This window comes from Dendropsophus ebraccatus, chromosome 14 (assembly GCF_027789765.1).
Source record: "Dendropsophus ebraccatus isolate aDenEbr1 chromosome 14, aDenEbr1.pat, whole genome shotgun sequence".
NCBI lineage: Eukaryota > Metazoa > Chordata > Amphibia > Anura > Hylidae > Dendropsophus > Dendropsophus ebraccatus.
The window spans coordinates 32,886,749-32,904,457 of record NC_091467.1 but is presented as its reverse complement, the minus strand read 5'-3'; the positions used below and the strand labels follow the sequence as shown (position 1 = coordinate 32,904,457).

Sequence of the window (17,709 nt, the reverse complement as noted above, 5' to 3'; positions counted from 1 at the left end):
CAGCCTGGGCTATAGTATTCCTGTTTTCCAGGCGGGACTCGGGCTGTCTCCACCTTCCCCACCAAACGGGAAGGCAGTGGGAGTCAAATACCGATGGTTCGAGTTCGTACGAACCTGAACATCAGCGATGTTCGATCATTTCTATTTTTTACACTATTGTTTGATAGACAACTAGTTTTATAAATTCTCCTTTTATAGTGAAGACTTGATGTAATGTTTTAAGATTGGAGGCAGGCTCCTTTCTCTTTTTTTCACTGTGATACTTTTTTGTAGAATTGTAAACAATTTATTTATGCTAACTGTATGTCATATTGTATGCCTAAAATTCAACCAAATGTTTTTTTAATTTTTTAAGCATAAATTACCAACTTATAAATTACCAACTCAAAACAAGTCAGCAGTTTTGAGTTCTTGAGGTCTTGGTGTTTATATCACAACTAATTGCTGCACAAGCTTGGAGAAGAGTGCACCAACCGTGTTCTCTACCCAGCTCTATGCATGTGACCAAGACTGACTCTGTCAGTAGGTTTATGCTGTCCTATCCTAAGAGTAGCGTAAACTAGAGACAGAGAAGCCGAACAGAATGATGTATCACTCACATTGTTCTGTGCAGCTGATCCAGAGATATCCTCCTGAATAACATGGACAATTAGTAGTCCTCTCCATTATGTGCATGAGCCCAGCAGTCCTGGAGATTCATGAGAAGAAGAATACTCCGCCCACCAGCTGCTGATTGACAGTTATCTATCCATGCTGTGTAAAGGCAGTCAACTTGCAATCAGCAGCTGAAGTGCGGGGGCAGGGGTATGGCAAGAATCCCATTCTCCTGCATATTAGGAGAACGACAGAACAGAATTATACAAGTAATACACCGATCTGTTTAACATTTCTGTCACAAGTTTATGCCGCCTTCATTTAAATCAGCATAATCCTAGTGACAGTTTCCTTTTAATGTAAGGCCATGGTACGTTATGTCACATGCAGAGAGAAGCAGGAGAGAAGTGCTCAGCCACTTGCTTTTTCTCACTTATTCAAGCAATTGGTTGGAATCTGAACAGCTACACTCCAATTAATCAGACATTTTCACATCTCCATGACATGCTATTTGTAGCACCAGCAGAAAGCACAATAGGTTAGGAATAAAACCTTTGTTACCTCTATGAAGTGTTCTTAAAGGGGATATCCAGGATTACAAAAAAACATGTCTTCTTCTTCCCCAAGTTGTGTGTGGCATTACAACTCTGTCTCTTCAGTTCAATGGAACTGAGCCGCAAGGACAAACTCATGTTGTTTTCGGAATAAAGCAGCAATGTTTTTTGAATCCTTGACAACCCCTTTAAGATTTTCCACATGCTTCTTCACTGACTTCTATGTTACTCTCCCTGTAGAAGAAATTTGATGATGGTTCTTCAGTATGCAGTACAGCAGATTATAGACCTCCGGAGCCAGAGGAGGAGGAAGAAGCCTTAGAACATAAAGAAGATGATGGTCCAGAAGAATGCTTTACAGAAGGTAGGCAGTCACATTTCGCTTGTTTGACACTAAGTTGTCTTAAAATCTGGGCCTAAGAACATAGAATCCAAAGCTTTAGCTTCTATATGGGCTTCTATATGACCAGTGGTGTAGAAGGAAGCCTAATGGTAAAAATGAAATGAGGACCCCAATTTTACTATTCACAAGGGAAGGACAGGCTGCTTGTTGGATACAATATAGTTCCTGTGGAGAAAGAAACATTGCACAGGTTTTCTCCAGGTAAGATGAATGAAGGAAACATGGAACCCCCTAAACCCATAGGTGGATTGTTTTTTTCAGTCATTGTTGAGGGTTAATGACCAAGACCAAGATAAAGACCAAGAAGAGACCACAACCCCTTGGTAATTTAGGACCTGCAAAGTGCTTGTCAAGTGCATGTTATTAAGCCAAATCATGAGCACCTTGGCTGTAGTGGTTGGTACATACATGTGTCTTGCCTGAGGATACCCTTTTGGTGTTACAGCCATTTCAATCATGTCCTGGCACAGAACAAGAAGTGCAAGCGTGGTGTTATAAATCCTTTTAGACCTTTCATGAATGTTCTTGGCACAGCTAGATCTCCTCTACAGTGTGTAGTGCCAAAAAAAAGATTCCTTCGGGAGTCTTTAGGAGTCCCATGGTCATCTTGAACATTAATAAATTGCTGTTTGATACAAGCATCACATCATATAAATCTACCTGCAATTACAGATAGATGCAGACCTATTCATTTCCATGGCCTCATACACACATCCTTATGTGATACAGATGTGTGTTGGGGCCGGGATCCATACCGCAAAGAATACTGGCAAGCCATAACTTTGCTGCACGGGTTCTCTGTAGTAAATGAAGTGGTCTGCGCCAGTGCGGAGGGGTTGCTGACGGCTGCGGGTGCACATCCATAATGCTGACTGTAGCTGAAGTCCGTGGCACATATTGTGGCACCTACACATTGTAAAATTTACAGTATGTCCAGGCACTGCATCGGAAATTGTGGTGACTTCTAAGCCAGTGTTCCCAATATCTTTTATACAAAGTATCCCCTGTAGACATGGCACATAACCCTTAGGGCCCTTGGACCAAAATGATGAACCTTTTGAGGTTATAAGCAATAGGTACCAGTATAGTAGGTAATAGTTTTGTTATCTTATGTACAGTAATAAACTATCTGGGGGCCTGAAGAGATTTTTAGTTTCCCCTGGCAGCTGTATATCAGCCACTTCGGGTGAGCTGGTTTGTCAGGGTTGGTGGAATATTTGGCTATGCTTCAATGAACTAGTGAATACAGCCTTCCAGAAAAGAGAAGAGAAACTAACACATTTACAGACTCTTATCTCTGTAAGAGGTTTTATCTTACAAGAGGATTTACACAGCGATGCAGCTTCACGTCTCCAGGGACCGATTGTTTCACTTGTAAGACAAAGACATAGTAATAACCAAGAAACAAATATGTCCGACTTCTGATTTGTCAAATAGTTTTTTATTGGTTGTAGGCTTATACATAAAGCATTGTTACGACTTCAAGAGCAATGATTTTCTAAGATTTTGGGGGACATTTATGAAAAGTCCAGCAGGGGCAGACGCCAGGCAGGAGGAGCAGATTCACTCCTTCTCCCTGGTGTACGTCTGCTGTATCCACGCTCGCCTGATGGGCAGAAGGGGGCTTGGCAAGGCGGGGAGGAGGCATGGCCTTCTGAGCCTTATTTATCATGAATAAGGCCTGTTCGCAGGCATAAGTCATGATCCAAAAAGCAGGTGCAGATTTGACACACTAAGCGCAGGGTCAGGCGCCCGGCTGGATTCATTAAGAAAAAGGGGCCGGGGCCTAATTTAAGGACGAGGACGCAGGTCTTGATAAATCCCCCCCTTTGAGTTTACCAATTTCCCAGATTTCCTTTTCCAGGTCTCATAATCCGAATGATAACATTTCTTCCAATCAATGGGGTATCAAATGGGTATATCAACCATAGACATTTATGGTATAACTATGCATTACAATAAATGGTGTATGACACATGGGGTCCAAGAGCCATGACTTACACCTTAAGAAGATCTGGTGCCCACCATGTTCATAACCACTTTCATCCATCAAATAAACCTGTCTCAGAAGGAAGACCAAAAAGAAAGTGGATTGCAAATTTAGACTACCCCTTTAACTTTTACTGTAATTTGATTAATAATATCTTCCCTTTTAGAAGTTCATGACCCTTGTGTAAGTCTACATGTTTCCTTTTATAAAGGATTTCACTTGACCAATATTTCCATCTGGTTGAGTCACAAGACTTTTAATTAACCTGTGATAATACGTCCATCTGTATTAATAGATGTTTTTGTTCTATTTTTCAGCCTGCGTACGAAGATTTCCGTGTCTCTATGTTGACATCAAAACCGAAAAAGGAAAGCTTTGGTGGAACATTCGCAAAACCTGTTTCACGATAGTTGAACACAATTGGTTTGAGACTTTCATCATCTTCATGATCCTGCTCAGTAGTGGAGCCTTGGTAACTACTAAGAAGGATTTTTTTTCTATATTGCCTTAAAGTAATTAGAAATAACATGACAGTGACACCCTTGACCAGAGGTTGTGTCTGGTATTGCAGCTCAGTCCTATCCACTTCAATGACGATAAGCTGCAATAACCAGACAGCAGTAGCAAACAGAGCCAACTGGTCTACTGCATATTGGACCCCACTGACTTTAATGGGGGTCCCTGAAAGGAGCCTCTGATGCAGATGTGAGCCTAGCCTTATACGTTTATATATATATGGGTCAACTCATTCATTTTTTTAATTCACAGGCATTTGAGGATATTTACATTGAACAGAGAAAAGTTATCAGAACTATATTAGAATATGCCGATAAAGTCTTCTCCTACGTATTTGTGTTAGAAATGTTGCTGAAGTGGGTGGCGTATGGCTTCAAGGTTTATTTCACGAATGCTTGGTGCTGGCTGGATTTCCTCATTGTGGATGTAAGTATTTCAGGAGGAGCTCAGAATAAAACTGGATAAAGAATCAGACTTGTAGTCCTGTATGTATAGGGGAAAATAAAACCCTAGATTACACATTAAAAAGTTCTGTTTTTCCATGAAATGGATACAGGTGTTTTACAGTAATATGCACTGCTAAGGTGGTAGAGGCCTGAACAATGAGAACTCACTGATCACAAGAACAGGGGTCTGGTGTCCCCCATTTGAATCGGATGGTGGTCGAGCATGTGTACTACTGCCTTTAAATTGTGACACTGTTTTAGCATTGTATTCATTTATCTATGGCAGTCCCTCTGACTTTGAATGGTGCTGCAGAGCCGATGCTTGTCGTTACATTCAACTGAGAAAAAAGAGAACCCCACTCTTGTGACCCCACAGATACAGCAGCTATTACCTATCCAGGTCATTACATCGTTGTTATTAGGATACTCCTTAAAGCAGTTGGCCATTTTATAGTAAAATTTTAAGTATACAGTTTTAGTAACTATACTCACTGCACTTACAGAAGCTCCCGGTGTACCTCATAGAGCTAACATCACACTTCCCTCCTCCAGGCTGTGCTGTCCTGCTCTGTGGTGAGTCTGTCCATAAGATGGCTGACATGAAGGAGCATGTGACCATGCCCCGCCCCCAGTGTCCACCACTGAGTCTGTATATGTCTATTGAAGACACTGGGGTGCGGGGCATGGTCACATGCTCCTCCCTGTTGGCCACCTTATGGACAGACCCTAACTCCTTTGCAAAATGATAATTGTAGAGTATCATGTGTTTAAAAGAGGAGACTGCATTTTGTCACCCCAGTGTTCCCAGGTTGCTTTATAATATGTATACCTTACCTTTAGGTATCTTTGATCAGTTTGACTGCCAACTGGATGGGTTATTCAGAACTTGGTGCCATTAAGTCCCTAAGAACATTGAGAGCTCTCAGACCACTAAGAGCATTGTCAAGATTTGAGGGCATGAGGGTAGGTATTCATCAATACTTTATGTGACTCTACTGACTCCTGACTTGTTTAATGACCTGTATCATCTATGTCTTTAAGGTGGTGGTCAATGCCTTGTTGGGTGCCATTCCTTCCATTATGAATGTGCTGCTGGTTTGTCTAATCTTCTGGCTGATTTTTAGTATAATGGGAGTCAACCTGTTTGCTGGAAAATATTATCGATGTATCAACACCACTACGTCAGAACTTTTTGATATTTCGGTGGTGAACAATCGATCGGACTGCTTTGCTTTAAATAACACGGAAGAAGTTCGGTGGGTTAACGTCAAAGTGAATTTCGACAACGTGGGTCTTGGATACTTATCCCTGTTGCAAGTGGTGAGACACTTACTACCTTAAGATATGGTTTAATGGTATCACCAATAATCTATATATTCCTACAAGGTCTGAATAAAATGCCACTCCTGTATATGGGCGAATTAAGGTACCGCAGTTTGGCCCAGATCCAGAGAATAAAGGCCTGATACACATTAGGGAAACTTGCCAAACGTATTCTGTATGGGATCTGCCAATCATACCTTAACATCACCGGGAATGTTGAATTTTTTGCCCTATCCTTTTGTTTAGGTGGCCTTCTCTCTATTCCATACAGCAAACACATACATGCTCGACTTGCATTGGGAGTAGAACCTGTTGGTCAGGAAAACTTTTAATGGGGTTATTCAGAATTAAAAAAACAGAGCTATTTTTTTTCCAAAAACAGCACCACTCTTGTACAATGTGGTATTACAACTCTGGCCCATTCACTTGAATGGAGCTGAGCTGCAATACCACAGACAAACTAAGGTCAAGAAAACAGCTCTGTTCATCTAGTCCTGGATCACCTCTTTTATTGTGAGGCATCATACTGTAATGCTGTTCCTTGAAAAAAATTCCCACCTATTTTATATCCCTAAAAATCAAATGGATGGATCACTGGTAGCTATAGATCTGTTGTGTTGCATTATAAGGCAGCCATGGCTACCAAACATAGTAGACTTCTCTGATATCTCCACCATTTACATAATAATAACTTTCACTTGACTTTTTTTTTAAAAGGTGTGGTTCCTGCTTTTAGCTCTTACTTTAGAAAAACTACATTTTTTCTTCTTTTTTGTTCCAAAATCTTACAGATGCAATGAAATCTTTGACAAAAGACCACCTCAATTATTTATAGAAAAAATACCTCCTATGTCCAATGTCTGCATCTGATATTGCAGTTTAGAATAGAGCCTAGTTGCAGTACTACACAAGGCCCATGGACAAGGGTGGCGCTGTTTCTGGATTGAAGCAGCCTTGTTTTTCTAATATTTCATCTACTTAATGCTTACTATAAATGAACATTTTGTTGTATTTGGTTTCCCTATATAGGCAACATTTAAAGGTTGGATGGATATCATGTATGCGGCTGTGGACTCAAGAAATGTAAGTAATTATCCAGGATGAAATAGGCTTCTTATTATTAGTCCATCATATCACAGGGGTCTGTTTTATTATTAGTCCACCATATCACAGGGGTCTCGAGGATATGTGCCCTGCTGCCTTGAGGAGGCATCAACAAGTCATATAAAGGGATTGTCCCATGCAACATAATTGTGGCATATGAGCTTTGGATAAAAGGGAAAATAAAGAAAAAAAAACAGGGCAGAGATCTATCTATTAATGCATACAGGGCAGGGAGAGGCTGGTGGTTCAGACAGCATTAAAGTGATGACAGGTTCCTTATAAACATTGCATATGCCAATAGTGCAATCGAATATAAGAAATATTGTAATATATCTTATCAGACAAAAATGTCCTCACCCCCTTCCTGCTAAACTGTTTTCTTTTCTGTAAAATGAGCTCAGTCCCCTACTGTAGCTAGCTCAGGGATCAAGTTAGAAGTAATGGAGGGAGGGGGGGGGGGTAGGGAGGGCCTGGGTACACAAAAAGAAAGAGAGCCAAAGGTTTTATTACATCAAACAATTATCAGGCCGATTTTTGCCCACTAATCAATTGGTGTAATAGCACGTCGGCTAAACATGGTCTTTCAACATGTTGAAACGGCCCGATCATGTCAGCTATGGTCTCCTGCACATCGCTCTGTGTAATAGGATTGGCAGCAGCAGACTGCCACTGAATTCAATAAGGCGTCCAGGCGAATCTTTAGATCTCCGCTCACTGTCTCTGCGTGTAATAGCACAAGCAGCGAGCCGCGAACTAGGAGAAAGCAAGTACTGATCTGACAGGTCAATGCACGCTTCCTCCTCAATATCATGCCGTGTAATACCACCTTAAGAGACAGCTCTGCAGGTAAGAGATCTCACAGTGTAGACTGCTTACTACAGCTTCATCATAGATTCCATGCTGCTGCTGCTTTTTAGGCTGTGTACAAAAACAGTGCAGGGTCTCCTCCTATGTGTGTATAGACACTATACTGTACATGTTCCACCCACCGGCTCTGAGACAACTGAAAATCATAGATTTAGCTTGCATAGAAGAAATCTGCAGAAAAATGCCATATATAAAGATATAAAATTGTCATATCATAGTACATAAAGTAAAGATAGTGCATCTGATATATCTCCTCATATAATACCTCTGAATATTTTCCCTCTATTTAAAAGATTGAGGACCAACCCGTGTATGAAATCAACCTGTACATGTACCTGTACTTTGTGATATTCATCATATTTGGGGCCTTCTTCACTTTAAACCTCTTCATTGGTGTCATCATAGACAACTTCAACCAGCAAAAGAAAAAGATAAGTATTATATAAACATAATCCTACCAATGGGCTGACAATTCCTCGTAGTTTGTGTAAGACCATTGGATAAATGTGAGTGCATGGAACTGCTAATAACAAACATGTCTTTCTCTTATACTTTGGAGGCAAAGATATCTTCATGACTGAGGAGCAGAAAAAATATTACAACGCCATGAAAAAACTGGGTTCGAAGAAACCGGTGAAACCAATTCCTAGGCCAGAGGTAAAGAAAAAAAAACACCATAATCAAGCAATAAAATTAAAGGGATTGTCCACTTTGGACAGTCTTCATGTGTTCAAAGTATTCTACCAAGGTGTCCTAACGCTGCAACCTCAAGTGATGAATTCCTTTGCAGTGTCAATGGGTCCTCCATGTAATTCACTGACATGGTCTGTTCTAAAATCGCTTCACATCATTGATAGACAGTGTCACGTAGGCGGGGCTTCACAGCAGTCCTATCACAGTGCAACTTACTTTGTAAGGGTATGTTCGCACTACAGAACAGCCGAGGAATTTTAAGCAGAATCTACTCGGAATTCTGCCTGTCCCATTGATTCAATAGGATTTCTTAAGCGCAATCCTCAATCCACCCAAAGAATTGACATGTCAATTGAAAAATCCCATTGAACCAATGGAACGGACAGAATTTCGTGCGGATTCTGCTTAAAATTCCATAGTGTGAACATATTACCCTAATACCATTGTATAGTTCACATACATTACTTATGTGTTACAAACCAGTAACATATTTTCTTTACTCATTCTCTTCCTTGTTTTTGTGCCATGCTTCCTTTCTTATGGGTCTACATAACATAGAATCCAGTCCAAGGAGTCGTGTTTGATTTCATCTCCAAGCAAGCCTTTGACATTTTTATTATGATCTTGATTTGTCTCAACATGGTCACAATGATGATCGAGACCGACGACCAAAGTCAAGAGAAAATAAATATACTCTTCCAAATCAATCTTGTGTTTATCGTCATCTTCACCGCGGAGTGCGTCCTTAAGATGTTTGCTCTGAGGTATTACTTCTTCACCGTTGGATGGAACATTTTTGACTTTGTAGTGGTCATCTTCTCTATAGGTGGTAAGTACATGACTTCTAACCCTACATATACATAATTCTACATATCTCTTTGGAGTGCTATGAAACATTGAATTCCTCCATAGACATAGCTGTATGGGAAGTATATCGTAAATTGAAATGTAATTTAATTTTAATTTTGGTATTTAGTATAATGGGATTTAATTTTGGTATTAAAAAAAAATTATATTAAAGTCATACTTACTTACCCTGGTCCTTCACTGCTCGTCTTCTTCCTGCTTCCAAGAGAAAAGGTCAGAGCAGGACCTGCCTGCTCAGCCAATAATCAGTGAGGAAACAGAAGCTGCAGGGGACCTGAATAAATAAGGATGACTTTTTTTTAAGTAGCGCCAGCCAAATATAAACTAGAGGGTGTAGTCACTAGTATATTACACTGAATCTAAAGGCCCCCATACACCTTCAAAAACTGACACCATACACAGGAACGTTGGGCATGGCCAAGTGTTCTTGTGTATCTCTCTCCATAAGGTGTATGGGGTCGGCTAGAATTAACACCAACAGATGATGTCGGTGGTGGTTCTAGTCAGCCTCATACAAAGGTGGCCAAATCTGATGCTAGCAGCAGGTTTGACCATCATAAGTCTAAGCTGTATGGGGACCTTAAAGAGGCTATCCAGAATTTTAAAAGTTTTTATATTTTGTTGCACTCTTGGTAAACATATTAAACAACTTCTGCTTACCTCTTAGTGCTCCCCCGGTGTCCCCATGTAGCCTCTCCGGTGTCACCCGCTGACTGCAGTTCTGATACTTCTGAAACAAGCTCGTTTTTAGGGGTTCCAGCCTGCTCATCCAATCACTGGCCACGAAGCTGTCCCAGTGATTGGCTGAGCAGGCTGTCACTCCCAAGATAAGTTAATTTCGAAAATAGCGGAGCTGCAGTAAGCGAGGGACACCGGAAAGGCCACATCAGGACATCAGGAGAGCGTGAAAAAGTAAGCATAATATGTTTACTATGTTTATCAACAGGACAGCAATATATATAGAAAATTTAACTCCTGGATAACCCCTTTAAGCCATTAGACAGTAGTGCCTGCCCCTACCATCTAACAGCTTAATGCTGCAACTGTTTTTAACACAACATCTCAAAACCTAGATGTTAATGTCAGTCACATTACACAAGCAGCACCTACCATTATATGGATTGAGCTTGCTTCATACTTCCTGTCTGTAAAAAAAAAAACATAGGTACTTCCTCCTCAGCTCCATTAACTTCAATAGAACTGATATGTAATACCATACACAAACCAAGCACAATAATGGAGCTGTTTGCTTTTTACCCAATCCCAAATAACCCCTTTAAGGATGTCTTTAGCTTTAATGAAATGTAGGGGGGGGGGGTTGGTGGACTGCAGTACCACACGCAACCAGTGAAGTGGAGTAGCACTGTTTTTCTACCCCTTTTAAACTGATTAACGACGGTCCTAGTCTAAATGACATTATCACCGATTCCCCTTCAAATAAAGCCAATGAAATATACTCAATTTTTTGTCCTCCTTGTGACTTATTTCTTTTGTTTTTTTTCCAGGTATTGTCCTCTCAGACCTTATAGCGGAGTACTTTGTATCCCCTACACTTTTCAGAGTTATCAGACTTGCAAGAATTGGGAGGGTTCTTCGACTGATCAAAGGAGCTAAGGGAATCCGTACGCTGCTTTTTGCCCTGATGATGTCTCTCCCGGCACTTTTCAATATTGGTTTGCTCTTGTTCTTAGTTATGTTCATCTACTCGATATTTGGGATGTCTAACTTTGCCTATGTGAAAAAGGAGTCCGGCATTGATGATATGTTCAATTTTGAGACGTTTGGGAATAGTATTATTTGCTTGTTTGAAATTACCACCTCGGCTGGATGGGATGGACTTCTGAATCCAATTCTAAACAGTGCCCCACCAGACTGCGACCCCCATTGGGAGAACCCTGGAACGGCTGTGCGTGGAAACTGTGGCAACCCAGCTGTGGGCATTGTATTCTTCTGTAGCTATATCATCATCTCATTTTTGATCGTAGTCAACATGTACATTGCCATCATCCTGGAGAACTTTAACGTAGCCACAGAAGAAAGTAGTGAGCCTCTATGCGAGGACGATTTTGAGATGTTTTATGAAACTTGGGAGAAATTTGATCCTGATGCAACTCAGTTTGTCGAATACAGCAGAATGTCTGACTTTGTAGATACATTACAAGAACCCCTACGAATCCCAAAACCCAACAAAATTAAATTGATCACTATGGACCTCCCTATGGTGACTGGAGATAAGATACATTGCTTGGACATTTTGTTTGCATTGACTAAAGAAGTATTGGGGGACTCTGGAGAAATGGATGCTCTAAAAGCTTCAATGGAAGAAAAATTTATGGCAGCCAACCCTTCCAAAGTGTCTTACGAACCTATTACTACCACTTTGAAAAGAAAACAGGAAGAGGTCTGTGCCATCAAAATCCAGAGGGCTTTCCGTAGGCACCTGCTGAAGCGTTCAGTAAAGCATGCTTCCTATGTCTACCGTCACAGCCAGGATTTAGACTCAGCCGTGGAGAACCCTCCTGAAAAAGAAGGTTTAGTAGCCGACAGAATCAACTCTGCCTATGGACAATATCTTGACGATGGGGCAACCAATGAAACTCAGCGTCCACGTTCAACACACAGATTTTCACGCAGCAGTGGAGATGATGTAAGGGAACCAGATGTGTAGCTTACTTCATATACTTTTGTTTTAATTTCTCCCCCTTTAATGTGACACACATATTTATGATAAATGCACCTTCAGACAACTTTGTAAAGAAATTTATTTTTAATTTATTGTTTTTATATGTATTGATATTTTTGAGCGTTGCCAGATGATCTATATACAGAATGCTATGGAACAATGCTTGGGTATGAATGATAAAGTTATTGGTTTGCCATATATATATTTCTTTAAAGAAATATGTTGGTCAAAATTGATAGATTTACAATTGCAAATGAAAATTAAGTATCTGGCATACATGCTTTGCATCTTTAGGGCCCTACTACACGGAGCGATTAGCAGCTGAATCAGGCCAATTCGGCCCATTATGGCTTTTGGTTCTCACCTAAAATGCTGCTGCACATCTCTACGTGAAATAGCGATACATGGCCATCGGCTGACGATTGTGTGGAAAAAAAAAACTGTATACATTACCTGTCCATGGTCCCGGTGTTCTTCTGCCCTCTGCTAGTTCCCAGAGGCACCTCTGTAGCTTCAGAGCGGGTCTCTGAACTGGCAGGCCGCTTAGCCAATCACTGGCCTTGGGGGTCCCAGCAAGTGATTGGCTGAGCAGCCTGTCAGTTTAGAGACCCATTCTAAAGCTACAGTGGCAGCTCCAGAAAGCAAGCAGAGGACAGAAGAATCCCATGAGCGTGGAGAGGTAATGCATACAGTTTAGGGCAAGGGCTGCATGGACATCACTAACAATGTCTGTGCAGCCCTTGCTAAATGATTACCAAGCGGTATAATAAGCTCAGTAAATGAGCGCCAATTTAGCAAATTGGTGCTTACATTACTGATCGGGTCGTCTAGTGGGACCCTTAGGCTATGTTCACAGTTTTTTGGTACAAAAGACTGATGAAAAAAATGTGTGAATTCAGCCTCAGTACACTAGAAATTGGGGGAATGCTAGAAATCTACTTCCAGCACTACTATCCAGTTGGGATAGTTTTCAAGATTTGGATATGGACAGTAAAAAGGTGTGCCAAATTTATTAAGAGGCTTACTCCAATTAAACATATCTTGTGTATCTTACTCCAGCGCACTTTAAAAATCCCCCATATGTTGCCACCTTTGGGCGGTCTCACTCAGTAACTGACAGAACTCATTCAGAGCTGTTACTAAGTAGACCCGCCCACTGGACTCCTAAGCTCAGAATGAGTAAAAATTTGAGAACCGTTCTTCTGAATGTTATAAATCTGCTCAGCTATTCCAGCACTCTGGCATGACGCTAGGTAATCAGACAGCTTGTTCAATGTGACAGGTTGCCTTTAGGTAGATTGTCATGGTTAGATTAAAATCTTTCTAAAATATTCATTCTAAGTATTTGCCTGATTTATGTTGTTTATGGAAAATTATCAAATAATGCGCATACCCCACCTGCCGTCACTGAGCCTATGTCTTCCTTTTTCCATTCCTACAGTAATAAGCCTTGATGTTGGTATCATACAGTGGAAACAATGTGAGTGCCCACAGCATGATTTTGTATTATGACTGCCTTGTTATTTTGATAAAGGAGATAAGCTGCTCTCCCCTGTTGTGCAGCCCCGAATATGAAACGCCGGTCTTCAGAGCGTTCAAGCTTCTTGCTTTGGAGATCTCACCTGCATGGCTTTAACCCCCAGTGGGACATGTGAGACAAACAGAGAAGCCTGTGAACATCTAAAAAAATTGGCTGTGCAAATGCTTACCTTATGCAAACCATATCGACAGGCTCAACTTGGATGTATTACGTGCCATCTTAATTATATGTGCAGGCTTCAGAGCTAAAATCTTACAACATCCCCGCTGGAGAATGCTGTATTTCCATTCTAGGATTTCATTTTACACCAAGCACTAAACAGTAATCTAAAGGAAGAATTAAAGGGGTTATTTAGTGCTACAAAAACATGGCCCCTTTTGCACTACTCTTGTCTCCAGATTAGGTGGGGTTTGAAACTCAGCTCCATTGAAGCAAATGGAGCTTAAAGGGGTTATCCAGCCCTACACAAAAATGAGCACTTTCTTCCAGAGAAGGCCCCTCTCTTGTCTCCAGTTTGCATGGGGTTTTGTAACTCATTTCCATTGAAGTGAATGGAGCTTAATTGCAAACGGCAGCTGAACTGGAGACAAGAGTCGTGTTGTCTCTGATAGAAAGCGGCCATGTTTTTGTAGCGCTGGATAAACCCTTTAATTGCAAACCACACCTGAACTGAAGACAAGAGTGGGGCAAAAGTGGCCATGTTTTTGTAGCACTGGATAACCCCTTTAAATGTGCTGTTGGATTAGAGCAGCTAAACTGTAAGGGGGAGTCAATATACAGAATTGTTAACTGATAGGCAGAACTGTGAATGCAGCTCTGATGTATAAAGTAATGCAATGCATTTTCAAAGTGCCAACAGCAAATCCTAATAGTCCACTCCAATCATACTTACTGGGGTTATTAGAGCTAGTTTCACTCAGTAGACCTGTCCATATAGCTGCATGTGATTTGGCGATTACTGTGATCACCAACAGCAATAATTGAAATATAAAGCTGTGACCCATGATTTGCAAAGAATACAAAAAAAGTTCTGTAGGCAGCAATATTTATGAGATGCCCCTCTAGATTACCCACCCATAAATAATATACCTAAACTATCAGAGGTGAGTGAACCGTAAGCACACTCGCTCGGTGGCCCTAGGGAGTCCTAAAAACCTCGAATCAGTCGCTATGTTCCCACTTTATATGACACCGGCCATTTGTATGACACCAGCCGGTGGTGTCAGAAAAATCATCCTACTGCAGTACCGACCGGATGATCTTTACTGCCACTGAATTCCGTGCGCGCCCGCATCCAAATTCACCACTGCTCACAATGGAGCATGCGGCTGGAGCCACACGCTCCATTGTCTGAACTGACAGGGTTTTCTGCAGCCGCTATTCACTGAAGTCACTAGGGGTCCCGGCTGGAGTGTATACCATGTGTATACACTCCGGCCAGGATTCCTTAGAAGGCAGCACTACTTAAGTTCTGTAGTGATCAGGGCCCTTGTTACAACGGCAGTGATTACTATGGAACTTACGTAGTGGGAACATGGCCTAAGCCTGTATCCATGTTTTCCATGCAGCCTTAGGGCAGCATTCAACTTCCTAAGCCAACAGTAATCAAATACCACACGCTAGGGTTCACTCATCTCTATGAACTATGGCAAGTCCACCCAGAACAGCCAAGCTGAATAGTAGAGAATGCATGGGAGATATATATCACAAGAACAGCTAAACATCTCCTCCACTGCATGGACCTACTAAAAAACTTCCTGTATCTCGGCATCCTTGACCCACACGTGACTTAGCTTGGCCAACATTTTTTTTCTTGTTCCCATCTTATAACAGAATTTGATATTGGGAAAGAAGCGAATGTTACATCTTTGAGACCGCTGCCTGCAGAAGTTTATCTGTCCTTCGGTATCAAGATCTGGTATCAATGGTAATTCATGTTCCATGAGCAAGAAGGTGCCAGAGTACTAAGGGACTACAGTATGATTTAAGTTTCTTATGATTGAAGGCCTAGAATAGAACTCGCAAGTCTTACCCCTCTGCCCCATGTGCTGAACTCTTCCACCACTACAAGCAAGAAAGACGGATATCCTTAAGTCTATACGAAGAGCCTTAAAATCATCAAGGACTAAAGATGTCCAACATGGCTAAACGCAACATGAGTGTCACAGATACCAAGAAAGTAGTTTACATCCAACACCTTCTTCATGAAAGAGTCTTAGATGTTTTAAAATTTTAGTTTTTCTGGATTTTTTTCTTTTCATTTTTTGATTATTTTTTTTTTTTTCAAATATTTCACAACTGTTTTGTCATATAGGACAGAACTTTACTCTTCTATTATAATAAATCATTAAATGGACTTAAATGTCAGTATATGTAGCTACTGATACTGTGAAGTATTCAGATTATTTATATTAATGCTATATGCAATACCCCCATCTCATAGTACATCAAGCTTACACTTATCACAACAGCGTATCCACTCACTGTACTCTGCCCTGTCCCCACTTTCGTAGTCTTAGGGTTACACTATAGTGCTGCTCTATAATAGATGATGGAGAGCTGACTCTAGTCACCTACCTATGTACAATTATACATGGTCACTTCTCTATCAGTCTTATGTATATCATGCAAAATTAGACAAGGCAAAGGCCGAAGTCCAACATGCATCTTGGTACCTTCGCCTCTTTTTGGTTTCCCAAACTAAAAATTTTATAATTTTCCCTGGGGAAAAAAAATTGACATAATAAATGGAATATGTTTTAGGAGTTAGCCATACACTTTGTCTGTTAATAGGTAATATAAGGTATCATGAGGCCTATATACATGTGTATGTTAAGGTCGGAAGCAGTTTTGTTATTAATACAAATGTCTTAAAAACTTAAAGATAACAAGAGGGGAAGCCAGTGATACTGAGGGCTGTATATGAGTGCCAATTCTACATAGGCACAGGTTTACCCAGCTCTTGCCCATGCTTTAATATGTGTCAGCCAGGGGGGCGATCACTGGATCGTTCGTGTGGCCCTTTACTGGTAACATTTATTCTTTGCACCTGCCCTGTTATAAAGACTAATGTGCAGATGATGAATGAGAATTTTTTTAACCCATCTAAACCCTGTGATCAGCCGATTTAGTTCATCGACTGATCGCTGAGCCTATTACACAGGTCGGGTCAGCCAATATTCGCCCAGTGTAATAGGTTCCTAGCTTGCACAGCCGAGTCTTAAATATCCACTCTGTGCAAGTTGTGATGCCTCTAGCAAAGTATTACCAGTATGTTTACATGTGTAAAGACAATTCCAGTGCTGTGTAATTTCATCGTATGCCTGTACATATTCCTGTCTAGTGCTGGAAGCGGAAAGAAAAGGAAATGAAATCATAAATATTTTTCTTGTATATTATACGAATTCTAATAAATTATTCATTGGAAAGCTGGTGGAGTCTTATTTCTTATGCACATCTATCTGAATCTGAATCTTTGCAATGACTGTTGTCTAAACAGAGGGATGACGGTTGTATTTAAATAAGGATGAATCACAGAAGAATCTAAAATTCTGTAACTTTGTTATACTTTAAACTTAAAGTGGTTGTCCATAGAGATGAGCGAACCTCAAGCACGCTCTGGCTGAAGAAGTTGGATGCAGCCCTAGGGAGTCCTGGAACACATGGATACAGGTATAGGCCATAGGCTGTATCCATGTTTTCCAGGACTCACTAGGGCTGCATCCAATTCCTTGTAATCAAATGCAAAGCATGTTGGAAGTTTGCTCATCTAGCTGTCTAAGCTTAGAAAAATATGTCCGCTTTCTTCAAGAAATAGCACTACTGTTGTCCTCCATTCGGGGATGGGTTGTGCAGCTCAGTTCCATTGAAATGAATGGAGGTTTTTAGAAGAAAGTAGCTGTTTTTTCTAATCTTGGAGAACTTCTTTAAAGAGAATGCGTAATCAGGAAAATCCCTATTATTCAAATCAACGTTTTACATTTTACGTTTTACATTTACATTTTAAAATAATCCTAAAACACTGCAGTTTCCGTTCTGGCCACTAAGCCCAAAACTAAGTTGAGACTGCCAGTTCTTTACAGTTGTAAGAAGAGTCTCATATAAAGATGTGTGGTTACAGGGCTTTCCT

The 17,709-nt window shown here is 40.8% G+C and overlaps 1 protein-coding gene across 2 annotated transcripts in view; it reads left to right on the top strand.

Annotated features, from left to right (window-relative positions):
- SCN4A (sodium voltage-gated channel alpha subunit 4) overlaps positions 1-16,939 on the top strand; it is an 82,819-nt gene extending 65,880 nt beyond the window's left edge. For both annotated transcript variants that reach the window (XM_069953433.1, XM_069953432.1), the window contains 12 exons: positions 1,389-1,512; positions 3,859-4,013; positions 4,310-4,483; positions 5,344-5,466; positions 5,545-5,823; positions 6,856-6,909; positions 8,091-8,228; positions 8,350-8,454; positions 9,049-9,319; positions 10,863-12,004; positions 13,482-13,520; positions 15,414-16,939. In XM_069953433.1, the coding sequence (XP_069809534.1) occupies positions 1,389-1,512; positions 3,859-4,013; positions 4,310-4,483; positions 5,344-5,466; positions 5,545-5,823; positions 6,856-6,909; positions 8,091-8,228; positions 8,350-8,454; positions 9,049-9,319; positions 10,863-12,004; positions 13,482-13,484 (2,568 nt within the window). In that variant the 3' untranslated portion in view covers positions 13,485-13,520; positions 15,414-16,939. The remainder of the gene's footprint in view (positions 1-1,388; positions 1,513-3,858; positions 4,014-4,309; positions 4,484-5,343; positions 5,467-5,544; positions 5,824-6,855; positions 6,910-8,090; positions 8,229-8,349; positions 8,455-9,048; positions 9,320-10,862; positions 12,005-13,481; positions 13,521-15,413) is intronic.
- Positions 16,940-17,709: the final 770 nt, after the last annotated feature.